At 40.2% G+C, this 26,084-nt stretch overlaps 1 protein-coding gene across 12 annotated transcripts in view; it reads left to right on the top strand.

Moving 5' to 3' along the window:
• WNK2 (WNK lysine deficient protein kinase 2) overlaps positions 1–24,193 on the top strand; it is a 132,241-nt gene extending 108,048 nt beyond the window's left edge. For all 12 annotated transcript variants that reach the window (XM_045833832.1, XM_045833830.1, XM_045833835.1 and 9 more), the window contains 2 exons: positions 21,039–21,150; positions 24,006–24,193. In XM_045833832.1, the coding sequence (XP_045689788.1) occupies positions 21,039–21,150; positions 24,006–24,031 (138 nt within the window). In that variant the 3' untranslated portion in view covers positions 24,032–24,193. The remainder of the gene's footprint in view (positions 1–21,038; positions 21,151–24,005) is intronic.
• The last annotated feature ends 1,891 nt before the right edge of the window (positions 24,194–26,084 follow it).

Below are 26,084 nucleotides of genomic sequence, written 5' to 3'. Positions count from 1 at the left end.
ATTACTGATTCAATTTCACTATTGTTATAAGTCTCTTCAGATTTTCTGTTTTTTCTTGAGTCAGTTCTGCTAGTCAGTATGTTTAAGAAATTTTTCTATTTCATGAAAGTTTTCCAGTTTGGTAGCTAAAACTTTGTCAATTTGTTCATCTTTTCAAAGAACTAATTTGCTTTCATTGATTTTTTTCTATTATTTTTCTGTCCTTTATTTTTGTCATGGTATACAGTTAGGATTATTGATTAAAGATCTTTCTTCTTTTTATTCATTTTATTCTTTTAATATATTTTATTGATTATGCTATTACAGCTGTCCATATTTTTCTCCCCATTATTCCCCTTTTCCATGCACCCCCTCCCACCAGCATTCCCTACCTTAGTGTCTGTGCGTCATACATATAAGTTCTTTGACCTCTCCATTTCCTGTGCTATTCTTAACATCCCCCTGTTCAGTACCTACCATTTGTGCTTCTTATTCCCTCTACCTTTTCCCCCACTCTTCCCTCTCCCTGTCCCCGCTGATAACCCTCCTTATGATCTCCACTTCTATGATTCTGTTCCTATTCTAGTTGTTTGCTTAGTTTGTTTTTGGTTTTGTTTTACGTTCATTTGTTGATAGTTGTGAGTTTGTTGTCATTTTACTATTCATAGTTTTGATCATCTTCTTTTTCTTAGGTAAGTCCCTTTAACATTTCATATCATAAGTGCTTGGTGATGATGAACTGCTTTAACTTGACCTTATCTGGGAAGCACTTTATCTACCCTTCCATTCTAATTGGTAGCTTTGCTGGATAGAGTCATCTTAGATGTAGGCCCTTGCCTTTCATGACTTTGAATACTTCTTTCCAGCCCCTTCTTGCCTGTAAGATTTCTTTTGAGAAATCAGCTGATAGTCTAATGGGAACTCCTTTGTAGGTAACTGTCTCCTTTTGTCCTGCTGCTTTTAAGATTCTCTCCTCCTCCTGAATCTTGAGTAATGTAATTATGATGTGCCTTGGTGTGTGCTTCCTTGGGTCCAACTTCTTTGGGACTCTGAGCTTCCTATACCTCCTCGAAGTCTATTTCCTTTGCCAGATTGGGGAAGTTCTCCTTCATTATTTTTTCAAATGTTTTCAGTTTCTTGATCTTCCTCTTCTCCTTCTGGCACCCCTCTGATTGGGATGTAGGAACATTTAAAGTTGTCCCAGAGGTTCCTAAGCCTCTCATTTTTTTGAATTCCTGTTTCTTCTTTCTGTTCTGGTTGAATGTTTCTTTCTTCTGCTCCAAACCATTGATTTGAGTCCCAGTTTCCTTCGCATAACTGTTGATTCCCTGTACATTTTCCTTTATTTTGCTTTTCACAGCCTTCACTTTTTCCTCCATTTTGCAACTATACTCAACCATTTCTGTGAGCATCCTGATTACTAGTGTTTTGAACTCTACATCTGATAGGTTGGCTGTCTCTTCATTGCTTAGTTCTGTTTTTGGAGTTTTGATCTGTTCTTTCATTTGGGCCATATATTTTTTTTTTTTTGGTCAGGGCATGCCTGTTACATAATAAGAAGTGGAGCCTTAACTATTTGCCAGGGCAGGGCAACCCAGGTTGCTGTGTTGTGGCACTGTATGTGGGGGACGGGTCAGAGAGGGGACAATGCCACTTGATGAGCTCCGAGTCGACTTTCAGTCACTTCCCATGCTACCCACAAGCAAATTGGGCCCTTCTGGTGCTGATCGCATGGTAGAGGGGTTTGTGTATGTTCTAGGACCCTTGGGTCTCTCCTGTGAACTCTCCTGTGAGGCTAGGAGCTACTCCCATTGCTGTAACCCTCACAGGATTTTTCAGTCATAGGTTTTGAGGTTTTATTCCAACCCCACACTGGGATCCTGAGTTGTGTGATCTGTCTTGCTCTCCAGTTGTTCCTCCCAGTTCATCTGCTCACAAATGTGGGACCCCTGGCTCCACTAGCCACCACCTTCCCTGGTCATCCAGCTGCCGGGGCCTCCAACCACTGCCTCGCCGTGAGTCCTTTCTTCCCTGGCTGCCCATCTCCACCGCTCCTAACAGTCTGGATGAATGTTTCTTTATCTCCTTGGTTGTCAGACTTCCATGCAGTTTAATTTTCTGGCAGTTTTGGTTATTTTTTATTTTAAATTTATTGTCATCCTTCTTTTGGCTGTGCAAGGAGGCAAAATGTATCTGCCTACACCTCCATCTTGGCCAGAAGTCTAACTCTTTCCATATTTCTTCTTTTTCAGTATAGGCATTTACAGCTACAAATTTCCAAGAACTTCTTTATCTCATAAATATAGATGTGTTATCTTTTCTTTTTCATTTGTCCCATAGTATTTTCTAATTTCCTTGTAATTACTTCTTTGACCCTTTGGTTAAAGTGTGTTGTTTCATTTTGTATGTATGTAAATCTTGTAGTAGTTTTCTTTTTGTTACTTATTTCTAATTTCATTCATTATGTTATAAAAGACACTTTGTATGATTTTAAACTTTTAGAATGTGACTTGTTTTATGGCCTAAAGTAAGGCCTATTCTGGAGAATGTTCCATGTGGTCATGAAGAGAAAGTAAATTTTGCTGAGGTAGGTTGGAATATTTTGTGAAGTTATTAGGGTTAATTGACTTATGGTAATGTTCAGGCCCTCTCCTTCCTTATTGATCTGTCTGGTTGTTTTATTCTTAATTGAGAGTGATGTATTGAAGTCTGCCACTGTTAGTGTAGAATTGTCTATTTTTCTCTTTAGTTTTCTCTCTGTATCATATAAGTTGGAGCTCTGTTGTTAGCTGCATATAAATTTATATACCTTGATGGGTCAAACCTTTTATCAATATACACTGTTTTTCTTTGTCTCTTGTAATCTTTTTTGACTCAAAATCTATTTTGTCTGATAATAAAATAGCCACCCAGCTCTCTTTCTGCATCCTTTCATTTTCTACCTGTTTGTGTCTTTGTATCTAAAAGGAGTATCTTACAGATAAGTGTATAGATCAACCAAACTTTATTCATTCTGCCAATTTCTGTTTATTAATTAGAGAGTTTAATTCACTTATATTTGAAGAAATTATAGATAGGAAAGGATTTCTGCCATCTAACTATGTTTTCTACATCTTATAGATTTTTATTCCTCAATTCTTCATTATCATTTTAAAAAATATTTGACTTTTTTTTCTACTGTATAATTTTGATTCCTTTTTCTTCACTTTTCTATGTGTATATGGGTTACCTTGGAGATTAGAATTAACATCTTAAATTTGTGACAACCTGTTTTGAATAATAACTGTTTCCAATAATATGTAAACCCTCTGCTCCTATTCATCTCCATCCTGCTGCCTTTATATTGTTTTGTCAGATTGAATTTTTGAATATGTGCTCAGTAGCATAGATTTATAATTATTATTTGCCTTTGACTTTTAAATTACATATGAGAAACAAAGAATTAAAACCAAAAGTATAATATATTTACCTATTCAGTTATCTTCTTTATTTATCTTCTTTATTTCTTCATGTGGCTCTTACTGCTTATTATCTTTTCATTTTAGCCTGAGGACCCCCTTTAGCGTTTCCTGAGGGCCTATCTTTTAGTAAAAACCTCTTTTAGTTTTTGTTTACCCAAGAGTCTTAATTTCTCTTTAAAAATTTTAAAGAGTCTTAAATTCTTTTTAAAATTTTTTGTTGTAATTTTTCAATACCATTTTAAATGGTAATTTTTTCATTACCATTTATTCACCTTATACCCTCTTCCACATCCACCCACACCCCTTCCTGCAATCACCACACTGTTGACCATGTCCAAGAGTCCTGTTCCCTTTTGCTTGATCCCTCCACTCACTAACTGCGTCCCACCCAGAGCTGTCACCCTGCTCTCTGAGTCTGTCTCTGTTTTGCTTGTTAGTTCAGTTCATTCATTAGATTCCACATATGAGTGAAATATGGTATTTCTTTTTCTCTGACTTGCATATTTCACTTAGTATAATGTTCTCCAGATCCATCCATGCTGTCACAAAGGGTAAAATATTCTTCTTTTTGATGACTGAGTATTCTATTGTGTAAATGTAGCATAGTTGTTTTATCCACTTATCTACTGAGGACACTTGGGCTACTTCGAAATCTTGGCTATTGTAAATAATGCTGCAATGAACATAGGGGTGCTTATATTCTTTTAAACTACTGTCTCAGGTTATTTCAAATAAATTCCCAGAAGTGGAATCACTCAGTCATAAGGAAGTTCCATTTTTAATTTTCTGAGGAAACTCCATACTGCTTTCCACAGTGGCTGCACCAGTCTGCATTCCCACCAGCAGTACAAAACTATTCCCCTTTCTTCACATCCTTGCCAGCACTTGTTTTTGTTGATTCATTGATGACACCCATTCTGACAAGTGTGAGGTGATATCTCATTGTGGTTTCCTGAGGGGATATATCAGAAAAAATATTGCTATAAACAGTGTCCGAGATTTTACTGTCTATGTTTTCTCCTAGGATTTTTATGATTTGGGGTTTAACATTTAAGATTTTAATCCATTTTTAATTTATTATTCTGTGTGGCATAAAAGGGCATCTAGTTTCATTTTTCTGTATGAATCTGTCCACTTTTCCCAACACCATTTATTGAATAAACTATCTTTAGCCCATTGTATATGCTTGCTTCCTCTGTCAAATATTAATTGACTTTAAGTGTGTGGATTTATTTCTGGGTTGTCTGTTCTGTCCATTGATCTATGTGTCTGTTTTTGTGCCAGTAACATTTTTTAAAAGATTTGTTTATTTATTTTTAGAGAGGGGAAGGGAGAGAGAAAGAAAGGGAGAGAAACATCAGTGTGCAGTTGCCTCTCACACACCCCCAACCAAGGACCTTTCCCACAACCCAGGCAAGTGCCCCAGACTGGGAATTGAACTGGTGACCCTTTGGTTTGCAGGCTGGAGCTCAATCCACTGAGCCATATCAGTCAGGGCCCATGCTGTTTTGATTATTATGGCCTTATAATACAGTTTGATATTAGGTAGCATGAGTCAGCCAACTTTGTTCTTCTTTCTCACAATCACTGTTGCTGTTTAGGGTCTTTTGTGGTTCCATATAAATTTTTGAAATATTGGTCTAGTTCTGTGAAATACATCATTGGTATCTTGATAGGAATTGCATTGGATCTAAGATTGCTTTGGGTAGTATGGACATTTTAATGATATAAATTCTTCCTATCCATGAACATGGTATATGCTTCCACTTATTTGTATCTTCTTCAGTTTCTTTCTTCAGTGTCTCAAAATTTTTTGAGTATAGATTTTTACATCATTGGTTAGTTTTATTCCTAGGTATTTTATTCTTTTTGGAGCAATTGTGAATGGGATTGTTTTCTTAATTTCCCTCTCTGATAGTTAATTATTGGAATATAAAAATGCAACTGATTTCGAGATACTAATTTTGTATCCTGCTACTTTACTGAATTCGTTTACCAGTTCTAGTAATTTCTGATATTCCTTTTGGGATTCTCTTTGCATGTCATCTGCAAATAATGACAGTTTTGCTTCTCCTTTCCAATTTGGCTACCTTTTATTTCTTCTTCTTGTCTGATTGCTGTGGCTAGGTCCTCCAGTACTATATTTAGTAAGAGAGCAAAAGTGAGACCACTTGTAGTTTTTGCCCACTGAGTATGATGTTCACAGTGGGTTTGTTGTATATGGCCCTTATTATATTTGGGTATGTTCCCTTAATTCACACATTGTGGAGAGTTTTTATCATTAACAGATGTTGGATTTTATCAAATGCTTTTCTGCTTTTATTTATATCATCATGTGATTTTTCTTCATTTTGTTTATGTGGTATATCACATTTATTCATCTGTGAATCCTGTACCAACCTTGCATCTCTGGAATAAATCCCACTTGATCATGGTGTATGGTGTTTTTGATGTATTGCTGTATTTATTTCACTAATATTTTGTTGCGGATTTTAGCATTTCTGTTCTTCAGGTATATTGGCATATAATTTCCTTTTTGTAGTCTCCTTTTTTTATTTTTATTTTTTAAATTATTTTATTGTTGTTCCAGTACAGTTGTCTACATTTACCCCCCACCACTACCCTCCATACCCTAGCCATCCCCATCTCCCTCCCTTGCTTCTACCCACCCGCCCTGGTTTTGCTCGTGTGTCCTTTATAGTTGTTCCTGAAAACGCTTCCCACCTTCCCCTCCATTATTCCCTCCCACCTCCCCTCTGGTTACTGTCAGATTGTTCTTCATTTCAATATCTCTGGTTATATTTTGCTTCCGTCTTTGTTTTGTTGATTAGGTTCCACTTAAAAGTGAAATAATATGGTATTTGTCCCTCATCATATGGCTTATTTCATTTAACATAATGCTCTCCAGTTCCATCCATGCTGTTAAAAAGGGTAGGAGCTCCTTCTTTCTTTCCTTCTGCTACATAGTGTCCCATAATGTAAATGTACCATAGTTTTTTGATCCATTCATTTACTGGTGGGCACTGAGGTTGCTTCCAGCACTTGGCTGTTGTGAATTGTGCTGCTATGAACATTGAGGTGCATAGGTTCTTCTGTATTGATGTTTCGGTGTTCTTAGAATATAATCCTAGCAGTGGAATTGACAGATCAAAAGGCAGTTCCATTGTTAGTTTTCTGAGGAAATTCCATACTGTTTTCCACAGTGGTTGCACCAGTCTGCATTCCCACCAACAGTGAACTAGGGTTACCTTTTCTACACAACCTCTTCAACACTTGCTTGTTGATTTGTTTATGATGACCGTTCTCACTGGTGTGAAGTGGTGTCTCATTGTGGTTTCAATTTGCATCTCTCTGATAGCTAATGATGCTGAGCATCCTTTCATATGTCTCTGGGCCCTCTGATGTCCTCCTTGGAGAAGTGTCTGATCAGGTCTTTTGCCCAATTTTTTAAATTGGGTTGTTTGTCTTCCTGGAGTGGAGTCATGTGAGTTCTTTATATATTTTGGAGATCAAACCCCTGTCCAAAGTATCATTGGCAAATACGTTTTCCCATACAGTTGGTTCTCTTTTCATTTTAATGATGTTTTATTTAGCTGTGAAGAAGCTTTTTAATTTGATGAGGTCCCATTTGTTTATTCTTTCCTTTGTATCCCTTGCTTTAAGGGATCTATCAGTGAAGATATTGCTGCCTGGAATGTCTGAGATTCCTGCCAATGTTTCTCTCTATGACTTTTATATTTAAGTCTTTTATCCATCTTGAATTTATTTTGTGTATGGTGTAAGTTGGTGATCAAGTTTCTCTTTTTTTGCATATAGTTGTCCAGATATCCCAACACCATTTTTTAAAGAGGCCATTTTACCCCATTTTATACTTCTGCCCTCTTTGTCAAATATTAATTGACCATAGAGACTTGGGTTTATTTCTGGGCTCTCTATTCTGTCCATTGCTCTAGGTATCTGTTCTTGTACCAGTACCAGGCTGTTTTGATTACCAGTGGCCTTGTAATACCATTTGATATCAGATATTGTGATCCCTCCTACTTTGTTCTTTCTCAAAATTGCTGTAGCTATTCAGGGTCATTTGTGGTTTCATGTGAATTTTTGAAATATTTGTTCTATATCTTTGAAATATGTCACTGGTACTTTAAAAGGGATTGCATTGAATCTGTAAATTGCTTTGGGTAATTGGACATTTTGATGATGTTAATTCTCCCAATTTGAGAGCATGGTACATGCTTCCGCTTGTTTGTGTCTTCCTTAATTTCGTTCTTCAATGTTGTGTAGTTTTCAGACTGCAGGTCTTTTACCCCCTTAGTTACTAGGTACTTAATCCTAGGTACTTGATTTTTCTTGTTACTATATTTTTACCGACTTCTGTTTCTGATATTTTATTGTTGGGGGACTAAAATGCCTTTGATTTCTGAATATTGACTTTGTATCCCACTGTTTTGCCAAACTCACTTATTAGGTCAAGTAGTTTTTTGGTGAAGTCTGTAGGATTTTCTATGTACACTATCATGTCATCTGCAAACAGTGACAGTTTTGCTTCCCCCTTTTGAATTTGGATGGCTTTTATTTCTGTTCCTGGTCTGATTGCTATGGCTAGGACTCTAATACTATGTTGAATAGGAGCAGTGAAGGTGGACATCCTTGTCTAGTTCCTAATCTTAGTGGGAAAGCTTTTAGTTTTTGCCCATTGAGTATGATGTTGGCTTGTAGATCTTTCATATATGGCTTTTGTTATGTTGAGGAATGCTCCCTCTATTCCCACTTTGGTGAGTGTTTTTATCATAAATGGGTGCTGTACCTTATCAAATGCTTTTTCTGCAGCCATTGATATGATCATGTGGTTTTTGTCTTTCCTTTTGTTTATGTGATGTATTACATTTATTGATTTGCAAATATTGTACCATCCTTGCATCCCTGGGATGAATCCCACTTGGTCATGATCTTTTTAATGTATTGCTTGATGTGGTTTGCCAATATTTTGTTGAGGATTTTAGCATTTGTGTTAATCAGTGATATTGGCCTGAAGTGTTCTTTCTCGTTATGTATTTATTTGGTTTGGGGATTAGGATGATGCTGGCTTCATAAAAAGAGTTTGGGAGTCTTCTGTCTTCTTGGATTTTTTGGAAGTCTGTGAAGGATGAGGTCCTCCTTAGTGCTTTGTAAAATTCTCCTGTGAAATCTCTAGGCCAGGGCTTTTTTGTGTCTGGAGTTTTTTGATTACTGTTTCAATTTCATCTGCTGTTATTGGTCTGTTCAGGCTTTCTGCTTCTTCATTGAATTTTGGAAGATTATATTTTTCTAGAAATCTGTCTATTTCACCTAGGTTTTCAAATTTCTTGGCATATAGTTCTTCATAATAATTTCTTACAATCCTTTGTATTTCTGTGGTATCGGTTTTAATTTGTGATTCTTTCATTTCTGATTGTGTTTATTTGGATCATCTCTTTCTTTCTTGATGAGTCTACTTAAATGCTTGCCAATTTTATATATCTTTTCAAAGAACTAGCCCCTGGATTCATTGATCCTTAGAATTGTGCTTTTAGTCTCTATATATCATTTAATTCTTCTCTGATCTTGGTTATTTCCTTCCTTCTACTTTCCCTGGATTGTCTTTGTTGTTGTAGGTGTAGGGTTAGGTCATTTATTTGAAATGTTTCTGTCTTTTTTAGGTAGGCCTGTATCACTATGAACTTCCCTCTCAGGACTTCCTTCACTGTGTCCCATAACTTTTGGTTTGTTGTGGGTTGATTTTCATTTGTTTCCAAAAGCTTTTCATTTCTTCCTTAATCTCATTCTTGACTCATTCATTATTTAATTGAATGCTATTCAATCTCCATGAGTTTGAGTGTTTTTGAGTTTTTTCTCTTGGGTTTGGTTTCTAGTTTTGGTCCCTTGTGGTCAGAGAAAATGCTTGAAATGATTTCAATTTTCTTGAATTTTTTGAAGCTTGGTTTGTGTCCTGTCATGTGGTCTATCTTTGGAAATATTCCATGTGCATTTAAAAAAAATGTGTATTTTGCTTCTTTGGGAGGAAAGGCTCTCTATATATTAGTCAGGTGCATTTGATCTAGGATATTGTTCAATGCTACAATAGCTTTGTTGATATTTTGTGTGGAAGATCTAACCATTTTTGACAATCCTTACAATTTTTGACAATTGTAAGGATTTTTACAATCCTTGGAGTATTAAAGTCCCCTACTTTTATTGTGTTGCTGTCAATATCCTTCTTGAAGTCCTCCAAGATTTTCTTTATGTATTTGGGTGCTTCTATGTTGGGTGCATATATTTTTATAATATTTATGTCTTCTTGATGGATTCTTCCCTTCAGTGACCTTGAAGTGACCTTCCGGGTCTGAATTTATGACCCTTTTTCTGAAGTCTATTTTGTCTGATATGAGTATTGCTAACCCGGCTTTTTTTTTTCTGCCCATTTGCTTGGAAAATTTGTTTCCAGCCCTTCACTTTCAGTCTGTGTAGATCTTTTGTCCTGAGATTGGTCTCTTGTAGGCAGCACATGTGTGGGTGATGATTTCTTATACATTCACCTGCTCTGTGTCTTTTAATTGAAGCATTTAATCGATTTACTTTTAAGGTTATTATTGATAGGTACTTAAACATTTCCACTTTTTCGTATCTGTGTTCCTCTGTCTCTCACAGTTTTTTTCCCTTTTCTTAAAGCAGACCCTTTAGTAACTCTTGCAGAACTGGTTTGGAGGAGGTATATTCTTTGAGGCTTCTTTTATCTGGGAAACACCTTATTTGGCCTTCCATTTTAATTGGGAACATTGCTAGATAGAGGAGTCTTGGTTGCAGGGCTTTGGTTTCCATTGTTTGGAATATTTCTTGCCAATCTTTTCCAGCTTGGAGCATTTCCATTGAGAAGTCAGTTGCTAGCCTTATTGGGGCTCCCTTGTATGTTACTTCCTCTTTCTCCCTTGCTGCTTTTAAAAATCTCTCTTCGTCTTGGAATTTTGCCAATTTAATTATGATATGTCTTGGAGTGGGCCTCTTTGGATTCCTCTTGATTGGGACTCTCTCTGTTTCCTGGATTTGTGTGACTTTTTTCCTCATCAGATTAGGGAAGTTTTCCATCATTACTTTTTCAAACATATTTTCTATCCCTTGTTCCTCTTCTCCTTCTGGTATCCCTGTTATACAGATATTATTACGCTTCATGTTGTCTTGCAGTTCTCTTAACACCTCTTTGTTCTTTCTCAGTCTTTTTTCCTTTTCTTGCTCTTTCTGGGTGTTTTTTTCTACCTTGTCCTCCAGCTTGCTGACTTGATCCTTTGTTTCATCTAGCCTTCTTTTGATTCCTTCTACAGTGTTCTTCAATTCAGAAATTGTATTCTCCATTTCCTCTTGGCCCTTGTTGATAGTATCTATTCCTTTTTTCACGTTGATACAGTTAGTAGTGAGTTCATTGTAGTTTCCCTGTAGTTTTGGTAATTCTCTGTGAGCTCATTGAGCTTGCTGATAAACATTGCTTTTAACTCAGTGTCTAATAGTTGACTTGCCTCTATTTCATTTAGCATTCTTTCTGAGGTTTCCTCTTTTCCTTTCATTTGGGGTTTGTTTATTTGTCTTCCCATTATTTGTGAGGCTCTTCTTGTTAGCCTTTGCTTCTTAAATTCATCTGTTCTGCCTCCCTATATTTGTGGTGTGAACTTCTATGGTAGGATACCTGTGGTATTCAGTGTTGCCGTCTCCTTGATCTCCTGACCTTGCTGGTCTTGGGCTGTCATTTATCTTGGCTCTCTGGATGTATTTGGGTTGATTGTTGTTGGGTCTTTCTTTGGTGAGTCCATCCCTCTATGTGGTTAACTGAGGGTCACTCCACCCACCACATCTTGTATGCGGTTGTTATGCAGGTGTTGACAGGTTATATTGAAGCTGGTTCTCTTGTCCATCTGAGGTTTGTTTGTTTGTTTCACTATCTTTATTTATTTTTCTTGAGAAAGGAAGGCTGGGAGAAAGAGAGGGAGAGAAACATCAATATGTGGTTGCCTCTCACGCCCCCTCCTGGGGACCTAGCCTGCAACCCAGGCACGTGCCCTGACTGGGAATCGAACCAGTCACCCTTTGATTCACAGACCAACACTCAACCACTGAGCCACACGAGTCAGGGCAAGTTTTTGAGGCTTCTCTCTAGCTGTTGTTGTTTGTTTTGGGTAATTTCTCTACCATTTAGTTGTACTTCCAGATTCGTCCTGGGTGGAGGTTACTGTGGCTTCCACTCACTCCTTCATCATCTTCCTTAATAAAGGAAGGTCTGTTGGTGGTTGCTTTGTTGGGGGTTTCTCTCTTCTAGCAGGTATACTAGTGTTCACAGCTCCCACCTAGTCTTTTATGTGATCAGTTGGAGGGGGAAGGCAAAATGGATTAAGACAGCAGGAGTGTATTCTATGGGATTTAAAGTACCAGCACATAAAGAAGAGATAGGAGATCCTTTGGATACGTATAGTGTTAACCCAGATATTTCACCCAACTAGGCACTTTATAGAAAGGTTGGAAAAAGAGTCTTCTTGGAGGAAAGATTGTGAGTTGAATCCAGAAAACAGTTAGCTTGTGTGAGGTCAGATTATGAGATACAGTGAGAGTAAAGGATAGAAAGTAGGCATAGCGTGCAAGAGAATAAAGTTAACTACAACAATAATAAAGTTCTGGAAGGCAGTGAGCTTGGCTAAAATCCAGGAAGGTTGCTGTGTAGTATTTGCAATTGTATGGAACAACAATTATTTATAATAATACTGGAATCATGATCATATGACAGAATCTATGTGATCTGAATAACAAGAATAAGAAGTACATGACATAGAGTAATATGATATTGGAACACAAGTGAAATAAAATAAGGAAAATTAAAAATACACTATGAAAGAGACAACAAGGAAAACCAGTCAAATAATGCAATTAAACATTCTAAACGAAGAAAACTAAACAGAAAGAAATGAAATTTTAAAATACTCTTAAAATAAAAGAATTAAAAATAATGAAAAACTAATAATAATACAAATAAACAATAACTTGCAAGTTCTTTGGAATAACAAAGTGAAGTTTGTCTCAGTTTCTTAGTTGTTGGGATTATGCCTCTTTGGGTCTGACTCAGATCCTTTCTCAGCTCCAGGTCTTAATTGTCTCACTTGTGGAGGGAGGAATAAAAGGAAAGGCAGGGGTGGGGTGGGGTTGGGGGGAAGCCCCCTGCTGGCTTTAAGCATTCCGAGTGAATTCTGCTGGTCTTCCTGGCTGCAGCAGGCTGAGGGAGAGTTTGGGTTTCACTTTTCTTTCTTCCTGTGGTTATCGTAGATGGGGGCAAGGTATGGGCTGCAGTCTTCACAGTTGCCCCATCTGCAACTCAGTTCCTCGGTTCACTGCTGGGCCCCCAGTGCCCTTCTGCACCAGGTCTGCACCTTCAGTCCACCAGTTGTGCTGTCCTTGAGGTGCACCATTCACAGGCAACTCACACACCACCTTCCTGCTCTTTGCTGTCCTGGGTGCTAGGCACTCTCAAAGTCTCTTCAGGGTAGTACAACTCCCCCAGTGAGTTAAGTCTTTCTGGGGATTCCTGACTCCCTGAGCCCTGCTGCTCTCCTCTGCAGGTGGTGGGGGGGAGGCCTCCTTTCTCTTAACATGCCAGCCTGTAATGTCTTTATCTGATTTTGGAATTAGGACAATGCTGGCCTTGTAAAGTGAGCTTGGGTGTCTTCCCTCCATTTGAATATTTTTGGACTCAGTTCACAAGGACAGGTATTAGTTCTCCTAGGAATGTTTGGTAAAATTCACCTGTGAAGCCCACTGGTCTACGGCATTTGTTTGTTGGGAGTTTTGTGATTACTCTTTCAATTCCACTAGGTGTAATCTGTCTATTCAGATTATCTGATTCTTCCTGATTTAGTTTTGGAAGATAGTATGTTTGCAGGAATTTATCCAGCTTGTCCGATTTGTTGCCATATAGTAGTTTTATGATATCTTCTTACAGTCTTTGGTATTTTTTGATGTCAGTTGTTATACCTCCTCTTTAATTTCTAATTTTATTTATTTGGGTCCCTCTCTTTTTTCCTTGATGAATCTGGTTAAATGTTTGTTGATCTTGTTTCTCTTTTCAAAGTACTAGATCTTGGTTGCATTGATATCTTGTATTGTTTTTTAAAACTATTTCATTTATTTCTGCTCTGATCTTATTATTTCCTTTCTTCTATTCACTACTTTGTTGTTTGTTGTTCTTTTTCAAATTTTGTAAGTGTAATGTTAGATTTTTTATCTAAAATTTTTCTTTCTTGAGGTAGTCCTGTAATGCTATGAATTTCCCTCTTAGGACTGCTTTCTCTGTGTCCCATAAGTTTTGGGTGTTTTGTTCTCATTCTCTTTGTTGCAAGGTATCTTTGATTTCTTTCTTGATGTTGTTATTAATCCATTCATTGTTTAATATGTTAATTAGCTTACACATCATTGTGTATTTTTCCAGTTTTCTCATGATTGATTTCTAGTTTCATAGCATTATGGTCAGAGAGGATATGATTTCAGTCATTTTAAATTTATTAAGATTGGTTTTGTGTCCTAACATGAAGTCTATCCTAGAAAATGTTCCATGTGCACTTGAAAAGAATGTGTATTCTGCTGCTTTGGGATGAAATGCTCTGTAAATATCAATTAAATTCATTTGATCTCGTGTGTCATTTAAGGTAACTGCCCCTGTTAATTTTTTGTCAGGAAGATTTATCCATTGACATCAGTGGGGTGTTAAAATCCCCTACTTTTACTGTATTTCTGTCAATCTCTCCTTTTATGTCCCTCAAGATTTGCTTTACATATTTAGGTGCTCCTGTGTTAGTTGTATAAATGTTTACTAGGGTTATATCCTCTTGTTGGATTGTTCCCTTTATCAATATTTAGTGTCTTTGTCACTTACTATAGCCTTGGTTTTTAAGTCTCTTTTGTCAGATATAAGTATTGCTACACCAGCTTTTTTTCCCTTTTTCTATTTGCATGAAATATCTTTTTCCATCTCTGTATTTTAGGACTATATATTTTTCATTCTGAGGTCGGTCTCTTGGAGACAGCATATATATGGGTCTTTTTTTTCTTCTTCTTAAAGCAAGCCCTTTAACCTTTGTTGTAATATTGGTTTGGTGGTAGCAGACTCCTTTAGCTTTTGGGGTGGGGGGAGGTTCTAGGAAGCTCACTATTTGTCCTCAATTTTAAATGATAGCCTTGGTTGTAAGTCCTTGGTTTTCATCATCTTGAATATTTCACGCCAGTCCATTCCAGTCTGAAATGTTATGTTGAGAAATCAGATGATAGCCTAATGGAAGCTCCCTTATATATAACTAACTGCTTTTTTCTTGCAGCTTTTAAGATTCTCTCCTTGTCTTTAAGCTTTGCTATTCTTATGATGACGTGTTTTGGTGTGGGCCTCTTTAGGTCCATCTTGTTTGGGATCTCTGCACTTCCCGGAATTGTGTATCTTTTTCCTTCACCAAGTTAGGGAAGTTTTCAGTCATTATTTCTTCAAATAGATTCTCAATCCCTTGCTCATTCTCTTCTCCTTCTGGTATTTCTTTGGTGTGCATATTGTTATGCTTCATGTTGTCCAAAGGTTCTTAAACTCTCCTCATCTTTTAAAATTCTTTTTTCTTTTTGCTGCTCTGCCTGGGTGTTTTTTTCTCCCTTGTTATCTGAATCTCAGATTTAATCCTGTGCTTCATTTAACCTGCTGTTTATTCCTCACTGTGTATTATTTGTTTCAGTTGTTGCATACTTTATTTCCAACTGGTCCTTTCTTCTGGCTTCTCTTTTTTCATGCTGTTGAGCATCCTTATAATCATTACTCTAAGCTCTCTATCTGATAAATTTTCAGCCTCCATTTCATTTAGTTCTTCACCTGGAAAATTCTCTTCTTTTGTGTGGGGCCTAGTTTTGTTTGTTTGTTTGTTTGTTTGTCTTCCCATTTTGGCTGCCTCTTTGTGTATGATTCTATGTATTAGATCTGGAAAGACTGGTACAGCCCTATGTCAATAACTGCCTGTGGTTGGTGCTGGACAACATGTTTGGAGCTATAAGCGAGATATAGCTTATGGCTCCCTCTGCTGGGCTTTGGTGTGTGCAGAAAGAAACAAGTGACACATCAAGGCCGGCTTTTACCAGCACCAGTTCTGGGGGAGGGTCAGCTAAAGTCTCAGAGCCCCCAGAGGTCTGCCTTCCTCTGTAGGCTTTCTGTTAGGCTTAAACACTGAAATAGTCTCCAGCTGTGCTCCTCAGCAGCCCAGCTAAGCACCACAGTGTGGGGCTAGAGGGATTCCTGTGTGTGCAGCTATTGCTTCCCTGCAGCTGATGCTGCATGGAGAAGAGGGCTGTGCCTGAGAAAGATGGCATCTGCAGCATGGGGAATGAACAAGCGTAGGGATGCTGATGGCTGACCCTCAGCTCTCTCCACAGTGCCACCATCCGCAAACTTTTCTCTCATGGCTCTATTACACTCTGCCCTTCCTCTTCAGGAGCCCAGGGTAAGTGGCTGCAAATAAGTTTTGTGTGTTGGTTCTTGCAGAGGCTCTGTGCACCTCCAGCCATCTCCCTGGTGAACAGACACTCCACTGCTTTTCACAGGCGATGTTATTTCACTTCCTTTCCCAGTTCTGGTCCTGGGAGCTCAGGTTGGGGTTTAGACCCTACAATTCTCAGGGGGACTCCCCTGGCCGCTGAAATGCCCTTCTGGAACTTCAGCTGTTCTCTTTGGGAGCTCAGCCAGCTCTCACCCCTCCATACTTCCTACCAGTCTCATTGTGGTGACATGGTTTCTTCTCTGAAATACGTTCTCAGAAATAAAGCTTCACTGTAGCTAGTGTTCAGTTGGTTATTCAGGATGATTATTCTATAATTTAGTTGTAGTCCCAGCTTCTACCTATTCTGCTGCCATCTTGGATCGTCATTCTTGAATGATTATTTCATTAGATGTAGAATTCTTGATTGAGAGCCTTTTTCTTCTGTACTTCAAGTATTTCTTCTGCCCTATCTCTTTCTCTTCTCCCCCATAGATGTCCATAAAGCATAAATTGGACCACTTAACAGTATCCCATAGAGCCCTCTGTACTCTTTTTTCATTCTTTTTTTTTCTGCTCCCCAGACTCGGTAATTTCAATTGTATGATTTTAAGTTTGCTATTTATTTACTTTGCCTGCTCATATCTGCTGTTGATCCCCTGTAGTGGAGCTTTAAATTTCAGCTTTTATATTTTAACTCTAATATTTCCATTTTGTTCCTTTTATAATTTCTGTCTCTTCATCGATATTCTCATGTTGTTCATCTATCACTTTCCAGGTTTCCTGTTTGCCCATTGTCTCCTTTTGCTCTTTGAGCATATTTTAAGACAACTGGTTTGAGGTCTTTGTTTATTAAGTCCAAAGTCCATTTCAGTTCATTATTTTTTTCCGTTGTGGGGTCATGCTTTCCTTATTGTTTGTATGATTTGTGATTTTTTTTTGAAAACTGGACATTTGAATATTATAAATAACTTTGGAAATCAAATTCTCTTTTTCCTTAGTATTTGACAGTTTTGTTTGTTGAAGGCTTAGCTTGTGTTCAGCCATTGTTTTGACAGATTTTCTTGAACACCAGGAGCTTACTTTGCCTAAGACTGTACTTCTTGCTTCCACCAAGACTAATAGTGAATACTTAGGGTCTTCTCAGATCTTTTCTGAATATGTATCCTGCTCTGGGCATGCACATGGCTTTCTAAATTAAATCCCCCCAGTACATAGGACTTTTCTGTCTTGGCTTTAGGCAGTTTATGTACGTCTCAAACATAATCTTTGGCCCTAGGCAACTGTGGATTTTTTTATTGCCATACAAGGTGTTTTAGCAATACAAGACACCTTTCTGCCCTTAGAGAGTTCCAGGTTTGGTCAGGCAGTCCTAATTTGTGAACCCTTGTCAATCCTTCAAGTGGCTTCCAGACAGATTAGGACAGACATACAAAGTAATTTGTGAATAAGATCTCTGTTCTCTTGACAACCCTGGGCCAGGCTACCACACTGGGAATGTAGGCTGCCTTCTTGAAGACATCTGTAAAGGCAGGGAAGGGGTGGGCCAATAGCCAGTGAAAATACCACAGTACTTTTTAAAATTTTTTAAATTTGCCTTTTTCTTCTACTTGATTGCTATAAACCATTAATTGTTTTCTAGAGTTCTGATAAAGTTAGTTCTGAAAGTTTCTAGTTGTTTTTTCAAAGTTTCTTGCCTACTCTTAATGGGTTTGTCTGTGTTTGTACATATTTTGTCAGTTATAAAGAAGAATTTTTAGCCCTGGCTGGCGTAGCTCAGTGGATTGAGCGCGGGCTGCAAACCAAAGTGTTGCAAGTTCAATTCCCAGCCAGGGTACATGCCTGGGTTGCAGGCCATAACCCCCAGCAACCGCACATTGATGTTTCTCTCTCTCTATCTCCCTTCCTTCCCTCTCTAAAAATAAATAAATAAAATCTTTAAAGAAAAAAGAAGAATTTTTAAATGTACCATTACAGTTGTGGATTTGAATATTTCTTATTATAGTTCTGTTGATTTTTGCCTTATACATTTTGAATCTGTTATTAGTTATATTCAAATTTAGATTTACCATGTCTGACTTGTGAGTTGAACTTTTAACATTATCATGTATCTCTGTTGTAAATTTTTCCCTTAAATCCACTTTGCGTAAAATTGTTATAACTATACTAGGTTATATTGGATTATCATTTGCATAGTGTATGCTTTTCCATTATTTACTTTCAGCCTCTCTATATCCTTATGTTTTAGATGTGTCTCATGTAAACAGCACATAATTTGGGTCTGTTTCATTTTTTCTGGTTTTTAAATGATTTCGTTCCCTTACATTTAATGTAAATTATTAAGGTCTGTTTTTTCTTGCTCATTTTCTAGATACTACAACGACCATAAAACACTTTACCTGCATTTACTTTACTTGTGGCACTTATTTTTTAAATTATAAATGGACTTCCAATCCCACAACACATTTTTTATACAGTCAGTATTCATTCATTTGCATATTTGCCAATTGTGACATTTCATTTCTTCTTGCCTCTGATCTTCCACTTGGAATCATTCAGAATGTCCTTTAATTGTGTACCAGTGACTGCTTTTTCAGGTTTGGTCTAAAAGTATCATTGTTTTATCACCATTCTTGGAGGATGTTTTCAATTGGTATAGGATTCTAGGTTACCAGTTATTTACATGTGTTGGCATGTTCATTCCGTTGCCCTTCTTTTTGTTGGAAGTAAGCTACCAATCTGTTTGTTGTTGTTCCTTTAAAGATAATACATCCTTCTTTTCTGGCTTCTAATAGTTTCATTTTCAGATGATTTATTATGTGGTACCCAAGAATATAAATAAATTTTTGTCTTGCCTAGACTTCATAGGGCTTCGTGACTCCAGGGTTGATTTTTTTTTCAATCAAATTTGGATTTTTTTTCTTTGTCTCTTCCCATACTGCTCCTGCTCCACTCTCCTCCCCTCCCCTCCCCCTGAGACTTCAGTCCACATGAGAGGTCTCTTACCCTGTCCTTGGTCTCTTACATATTTTTCTCCTCTTTTGTCTCTTGATACTTTATTCCAGATATTTCCTTTAAATCTTATTTCACAGAACTTTTCCTTTGTGTCTAAACTGCTATTAAATCTGTGCATTAAATTTTAATTTCAGGTATTATATTTTTCAGTTGGAGACTTCATATTTGTTGTCCCCTCACCCACATACACACATCTGCTATATCTTTTTTTATAGTTTCCAGCTCTCTGCCCAAATTCTCAATCTTATCTCTCCTTCACACAGTATTTTAGTTTCCATTTTCTGTTTCACCTCATATTGCCTTGTCTGTTCTTGTGAATTTTGAACAAGGTGTGTGTGGGAAGTTGAATTTGAAAATGTATTTGTAAAGAGAATTTGAAGCCTAGAAGGTTTCTTACTGTTTTTGTTTGCTTTGGGGCACTTTACACATTTTTAGCCATCTTGTGTAAAGTCTCTGGTCAGGGATCTTTACTGTTTAAGAGTTGAAATATGCCTTTATTATTGATTTATTGAAATTCACTACATGTTCTTCACCATATGCAATTGGCCCTTGAATAAGCCCAGGGTCAGAGGTGCTCACTCCTGTGCAGTTGAAAACCTACACTAGTCAGCCCTCTGCACACGCGGGCTCCCAAGTTGCAGATCGGAACCACAGCTGACCCCTGAACAACATGGGTTTGAGCTGCTCGGGACCACTTGTACGTGCATTCTTTTCTATCAATCTGTGGCTTGACTTTTTATTCTCTTAATAGTGAAAGGGAAATGGTAGAGATATTTATCTTATTGAGGTCCAGTTTATCAAATTTTATTTGTTTGGTAATATTCTCGTTTTATTTAAGGACCATTTGCCTCTTCCAAGACTAGGGATATTGCAGTCAGACCTATAAGCCACCTCAAATTAACTTTTGTGTATGGTTTCATGTAGGGATAGTTTTCCCACCCCACCCCCACCCCCCATATATATATTTCTGGTCTTTATCAGCATGTTCCTTTCCTCAGACATTCATCAAGTGGCTATTCATGTAGGTCCATTTCTGAAACCACTGTTTTGTTCCATTGAGCCATTCTTTTATCCTTTGATAATACAACATCCTCTTAATCACTGTGGCTTTATAGAAAGTTTAATATCTGATTGTGTAAGACATCCAACATTGATCTTCTTCAAGAATTTCTAGATTTTTTTAGGTTCTTAATATTTCTATATACGTTTTAGAAACAACCTGTTAATTTCTACAGAATACCCTGCTGGCATTTTGATTGGGATTATATCTGGGTTTTTGATCAACTGGGTAAGATTTGACGTATTAATAGTATTGAATGTTCCCATGAACTTGATTTTTTTTCTCTCAGCAAAGTTTTATAGTGTTCAGAGTAAAGGTGTTACACATATTTCATTAAATGTATCCTTAGGTAGTAGATGTTTTGGAATGCAGTTATAAATTATACTGTTTAAAAATTTTATGAGAATAAAATTCTCATTATTCCGTTGTATGTTAGTATATAGAAATACAGTTGAGTTCTGTACCTGGTATCCTGCAATCTTGCTAAATTTGTTTGTTAGTTCTAGAAACTGATTTGTTCATTCTTTTGGGTTTTCTCCATATACAATCTTGTCATCTGTAAATAAAGATGGTTTTACTTTTTTTCCCAGTCTGTGCCTCTATTCCTTGCCTTGCCTTGCCATGGATTTTGTTCAAAATCTTGTCCATGGATTTTGACTGGGAGCAGGAGGGCCTTCAGGGGAATGCATTTGGCACTTCACATTAGCACAGGGTAGACTGCAGGTTCCGCAGAGTTGCTTCACAGGACTCAGCTGCTGTGCTGTCTTTGAAGGAATGTGGAGGGCGAGGATAGGTGGACCTCTGCTTCCTGGTCCCACACTGTCACTCTGGTGTCAGCTGTTAGAAGGTGACCCATGGCAGGTCTTGGGACACTCTCTTTTGAGGATGGAGAGTGTCCTGATCAAATGGACCCCTTGGGGCCATTGGGGGAGGCCAGGTGATTACAGCCACATGTGCCCTCACCTTCTTGTCTTACAGGTGAACATACCTCGAGCAGCAGTGGGGACACCATGTCTGTCCCTGGCACCCGGCCCTCTACCTACCACAGTCATTCCTGGAACTGCCCTGGCCCTGCCTTTGCCCATACCAGGTATTGCCCTCTCTGGCCTCTCATCTCTACCCTTTGCACTGCCTCTAGGCCAGTACAGAAGCCTGCTCTTAGCTCCAGTTTCCTGGGGTCCCTGGGCAGCCCAGGCAGAGAGCTGAAACCCTGCCTGGCAACCCCACTAGGACACACCGGGTGGGCCTGTGCTCCCTGAATGCTTATGGCCATCTGTGGTCAGCATGCCAGGCCCCAGGCTGTGGATTATGTAGTTCTGTCTAACTACTTACTAGATGGAATGAGCTGAATTGAGTATCCCAGAGTAGCTGGGCTATGGTTTGGCCTCCTAGTCCTGCCCCACCTGCCTGAGGGTGCCCAGTAAAGGGGCCTGCGTGACAGCTGGCCTTGCTTCCTTTATTGCTGCAGACCCTATTTCCTCTTAGGTTCCCATGGCCTATACTCAGTCTTTGCATCCACTTCCTATACGTGAATCAATGTTTAGGACATTGTAATCCCCCTGTAGCATTACAGTGCCTTGAATTTCAGTTTTTCTGTTTCTGATGGAAAAAAATGTTTAAAAATTCGTGTTTTGGAAGAGCTGTAGTTCGTTTACAACTGGTTTGTGCATTGATATCTTTATTTCCCATTTTAAGTTGCAAAGAGATATAAATGGCTTATAAATCTGAAACTACAGTCTGATCTTTAGTTTTCTGCTGTAAGTGGTACTTTTAGTAGTGAACTAGTGACCTTGAGTATTGAAGAGTTGCAAATGGCAGGGGAGCTCTGCTTTGTGTTCATAGAAGGAGGTCTCCCTGGGCTTCTTTGTTACTGGTAGCAAACAGATGGACATACATCCTCAACTGCAGCACTGTGGGCACTGTCAACAGGACACATAGGGCTGCATGATTCCTGGGGCCATACATTGCTAGCGGCATTTGGTCTCTTAATAAGGAACGTCAGTAGCTGTGTTTGGCTGTGTGGAACCTGCTGGAAAGTGCTAGGTAAGCAGACATGCCCTCAGGACCCAAAGACAGCCAGGGCTGCTGTGAGGTGGGGAAGTTAAGGATGTGTGTCTGCTGTCTCACAGCTGGCCACCATCCTCCAGAGACAGCACCACCCCTTTGGCTCTGGGGCCCCACCCACAATCCTTCTGGTCCTCCTTTCTTTTCCATTATGTACACTGAGGCCTGTGGCCACCTGTACCTCACTCTGTGGCATACTCACAGGCTGTTCAACCCACCTCTGGCCCCCTGACTGCTCTCCAGGCACCATGGCTACCCCACTAAGGGTAGGATGTTCCTCCCCTCGAGATGTCAGCAAGACTTCTCTTATGCTGGCACCAAACAGTCCCCAGAGGAAACTAAAGGCCCTGCTCCTCGTTGGCCAGGATATTGCTCACTGCCTTCAGGGAGGCAGCTCATTGGACTGACCAACTGTGACTTACAGAATTCTGTATTTTGGAACCTCACTAGAACTGGCTACCTTATTCTGGTTTAAATTTATTATTTTATCAATTCCATTAGAATTGAATTTTCTGGGTGATTATTTTTTGCCAGGACATAATGCTGTACTCAGAGTTTTCTTTCTCTGTGATGTGCCCCTTGGTCCTTTGTTGAGTTTTGTGTGCCTGGTTCCTGCGGGCAATGGAAGCCACCCTCCCCTCCAACACTCACCCCACCTGGACTGCACCAATATGAGATTTGGAGTTCTGGCCTTGTACACGAATGGTCAGTGGCACAGAATCCCCAAGATATTATATATATGAAAGAGAAAAATGAACGTTTTTGCTTGAAAATACTGTGGAACAACATCTTTGTCCACATAAAAGCTGAACCAGCTAGCTTCATAAGGAGGATTGGGGAAGAGAGCTGGCTGTGTGAGCAGGCTGTGTGTGCCATCTCCCTGGTGGAAGCCAAGTATGATGGACTCAACTGTCAGGACCAGGGGATAAGTATAGGGTGTCAGGTGGGACCCAGTCTGTTGCACACAGTGCCCACCGGGTGTGCCCTGGGACCCAACGATGGCCAGCCTCTGCAGGCTCTGGGCCTGGGTTGGTCTGTTCACTCTGCTTTCAACCTCTTCAAACCTGAGCTGCATATAGATGTGGGGTGGGCTCTGCCCTGTGAACAAAGTGAGCCTTGTAGGCAGCTAAACAGTGCCTTTGACCCCTGTCCATGTTGGCTGTTCCCAAGAAAGCTAGGTTTGCATGACTCTGTGGATGAAGTGCAGGGGGAGGTGTCGGGCTCTGGGCCTCATGAGAGGAGGATTTGGGGCTAGGTCATGGAACGAACTCTCTTGTCCTATAGGCACAGGGCCGTGGTTCAGGTGTGGGTTTGGGAAAGGTTTCCCTCATGGCCCCCTGTTCTGCAACCTCCACCCCATGAAGCTCAGCATGTGTTCCTGGCCATACGCCTTTGATGGCTTCATGCTCAGGGGCCTGTGCCCCTGCATTCACTCAGGCTAGGGCTCACAGTGCCTTCTATTCCACCCAGCTGGGGTGGCTGCCCAGGTCTACAAGTCCTACACTCCTACTGAGATGCAGTCAGGCTTTGTGCCTCTGCTCACAGAACATTGGGATTGCCCAGCTACATTTGGTGCCTCATCTCAGGGCTGGCTTTGGGCAAAGACCGGGGCATCTCAGGGTTGCTGTGCCCAAGGATCCAGAGGTAGGTTGCTTCCTGTCCACTCAGGCTGGATGTGCTGGGAGGCGCTATCTGGTTTGGGGCACTTGCTCAGTGCAGAGGTGTCCAGCAGGCTGGGGCTGCCGGGTCCATCTGCACAGGGACAGTTAAGGCTGCTAGCCCCCTGAGGAACACATCTGCTTTGGAGTCACTGCTCCACCTTCCAGGGCCTGGTGTGACCATGTAGGGCCTATAATGAGCTATGCTGGTTTTGTTTTCTAGATTCTGAGAGTGAGAAGCCCAACTGAGCCCAGGCTGGCTGACCTGACCCAGATGCCAGGCCCTGCATCGTCGTACAGAGAAGGCGAGTCCGCACCTTGTGTCAGTTCACACTGTTTTGTAACCACTTTCTAAGCATTTTTTAAATTCACAATTGGAAACACAAATGTAACACAACAATAAAAAGTATTTTGGGGGAAAAAGGACTTTGGTTTTTCAAACTCTCCTTTTCAGTAGTCCTAGATAGGCCATTGGCCTGAGATGGCAGTGAGTGGGTGCAAGTGCTGAAGCAACTCTGGGGACCACAGAGCAGGACAGTCTGGGGTACGCTTAGCCAAGGGTTCTGGTTGTGGTGACCAACCCTTTGCAGTTTACAGGGTGCCACAGTGCCCCTCTTAGTTCAGGGTCCTTGCATCTGATGGCAGCCAGGACACATCAGATGGGTGACAAAGTCACACCTCTTGGAGAAGCAGTCTAGGTCCTGGATGGCAGGTGGCCTCTTCAGGCCCAGGGTAACGCCCATTCTTTGCAGGGTCTGGGAGGCTGAGCAGCAATGCTCATCTCAGGTGACGGCTCTTGGCCTCCATAGACTTGGGGCTTTGCACACACAGCTCCATTCATTCCACTGACCCTCTGGCTGTCCTGTTCCAAGGCATGTCACCCCTCCCCACAATACACACACCCTGGCACAGGGCACACCACTGGCCTGGAATGGCTCTTTCTCCAGAATCCACATGCACTGTCAAGAGGGGCTGGCCTGGGTCTGAGACCCCTGGCTACAGAAGGTGGCAGGGCAGGCTTGCTGGCCCTTGTGGGCTATCCCCCATGGTGGGGTCCTGGAGCACCATGTGAAAAGTGGGAAACCTCTGAGTATAGCCCCACAGAGAGATGTGGGTGGTAGAATTGCAGCTTTGTCTGTGAGACCCACTTATGCTGGGGCCGGGGCCTGGGGTAGAACTCAGGGGCCCCCACATTGAGATGGAGAACTATATTTTTGTTTTCATTGATTTCCAGTGGCAACTGAGTGCTTCCGTGTTAATGAATGCGAGGTGAGGATAGCAGCCCCTGGGGCAAGTCACTGCCAGAGCCCACAAATGCTATGTCTGATGTTGCAGTTGTTACAGGTATCCCCATACGTCATTTACCTCCATCAAAAAAGCCAACCCCTGTGATAGACTCCAGTCCAACTGGCTGATGAAAGCAGATCAGTGTGGATTTTCTGTTTCCCACAGCTTCCCAGAGGACTTACTGGTGCAATATGGGGACACGCAGACCTGGTGTGGCAGTATGCATGGCAGCTACCCACACCATCTCTCACCAATGGACATGTCCCATGTGTGTCTGGGCCTCGGGCCTGCTCCACTCTGATCTAAGGGGCAAGTGTGCAGCCAGATGGGACGCTGGCTGGTATTTTCACTGTGTTGGGTTTGTTACTCCCATTTTGCAGCTCCTGTTACTGGGTTCTCACAGTTAACCTTTTTGGACAACAGATGTATTTAAATCATTCCTTTTAAGCAAGTGATAGTACAGGTGCTAATGGTAAACACTGGTAAGATAATTACTGGTAAAAGGTAAGGATAATACAGGAGCTAATGGTAAAAATTGCGTGGGCAGAGGAACCCCTATTCACATCATACCACAACCCAGAGAGTATTCCCCATGCTCTCAGAACAGAGCCAGTCTGCACTCCTTCCATCCTGTGGCCCCGAGTAGCAGAGTCTGCCCTACCCCACTCTGGGAGCATCAGCTTGGATTCCCCATGCAAACAGACACAGCCCTCTGTAAGGTATTACAGTGGTGATCAGCACAGGAGGAGGGACAAGCCAGTGATGGTGATGATCAAACCACCACCCTATGGGCACAATGGATCCTGCATGCCCAGCCTCCAAAGCCCTCAGGGTAAGCCCCAATCCCTGATGGTTTTTAATCAAGGATTTCTAAAGGCAGAGATTGAGTGTTAGGGTTTGAGTGTCATGGATCAAGCTTATTAGTTAGTTTTTGTACAAGCCTCAGCAGTTTTCCTTAGTCTGATTAGTTCCGTTTCTGATATCATCTTGTCTAGTGCCTTCATTCCCGTGGTTA

Source organism: Phyllostomus hastatus, unplaced genomic scaffold (assembly GCF_019186645.2).
Source record: "Phyllostomus hastatus isolate PE091 unplaced genomic scaffold, TTU_PhHast_1.1 phas_contig_195, whole genome shotgun sequence".
Classification (NCBI taxonomy): Eukaryota; Metazoa; Chordata; class Mammalia; order Chiroptera; family Phyllostomidae; genus Phyllostomus; species Phyllostomus hastatus.
Note: the sequence above shows the minus strand (reverse complement) of the source record. Positions and strands in the feature narration are given on the sequence as shown.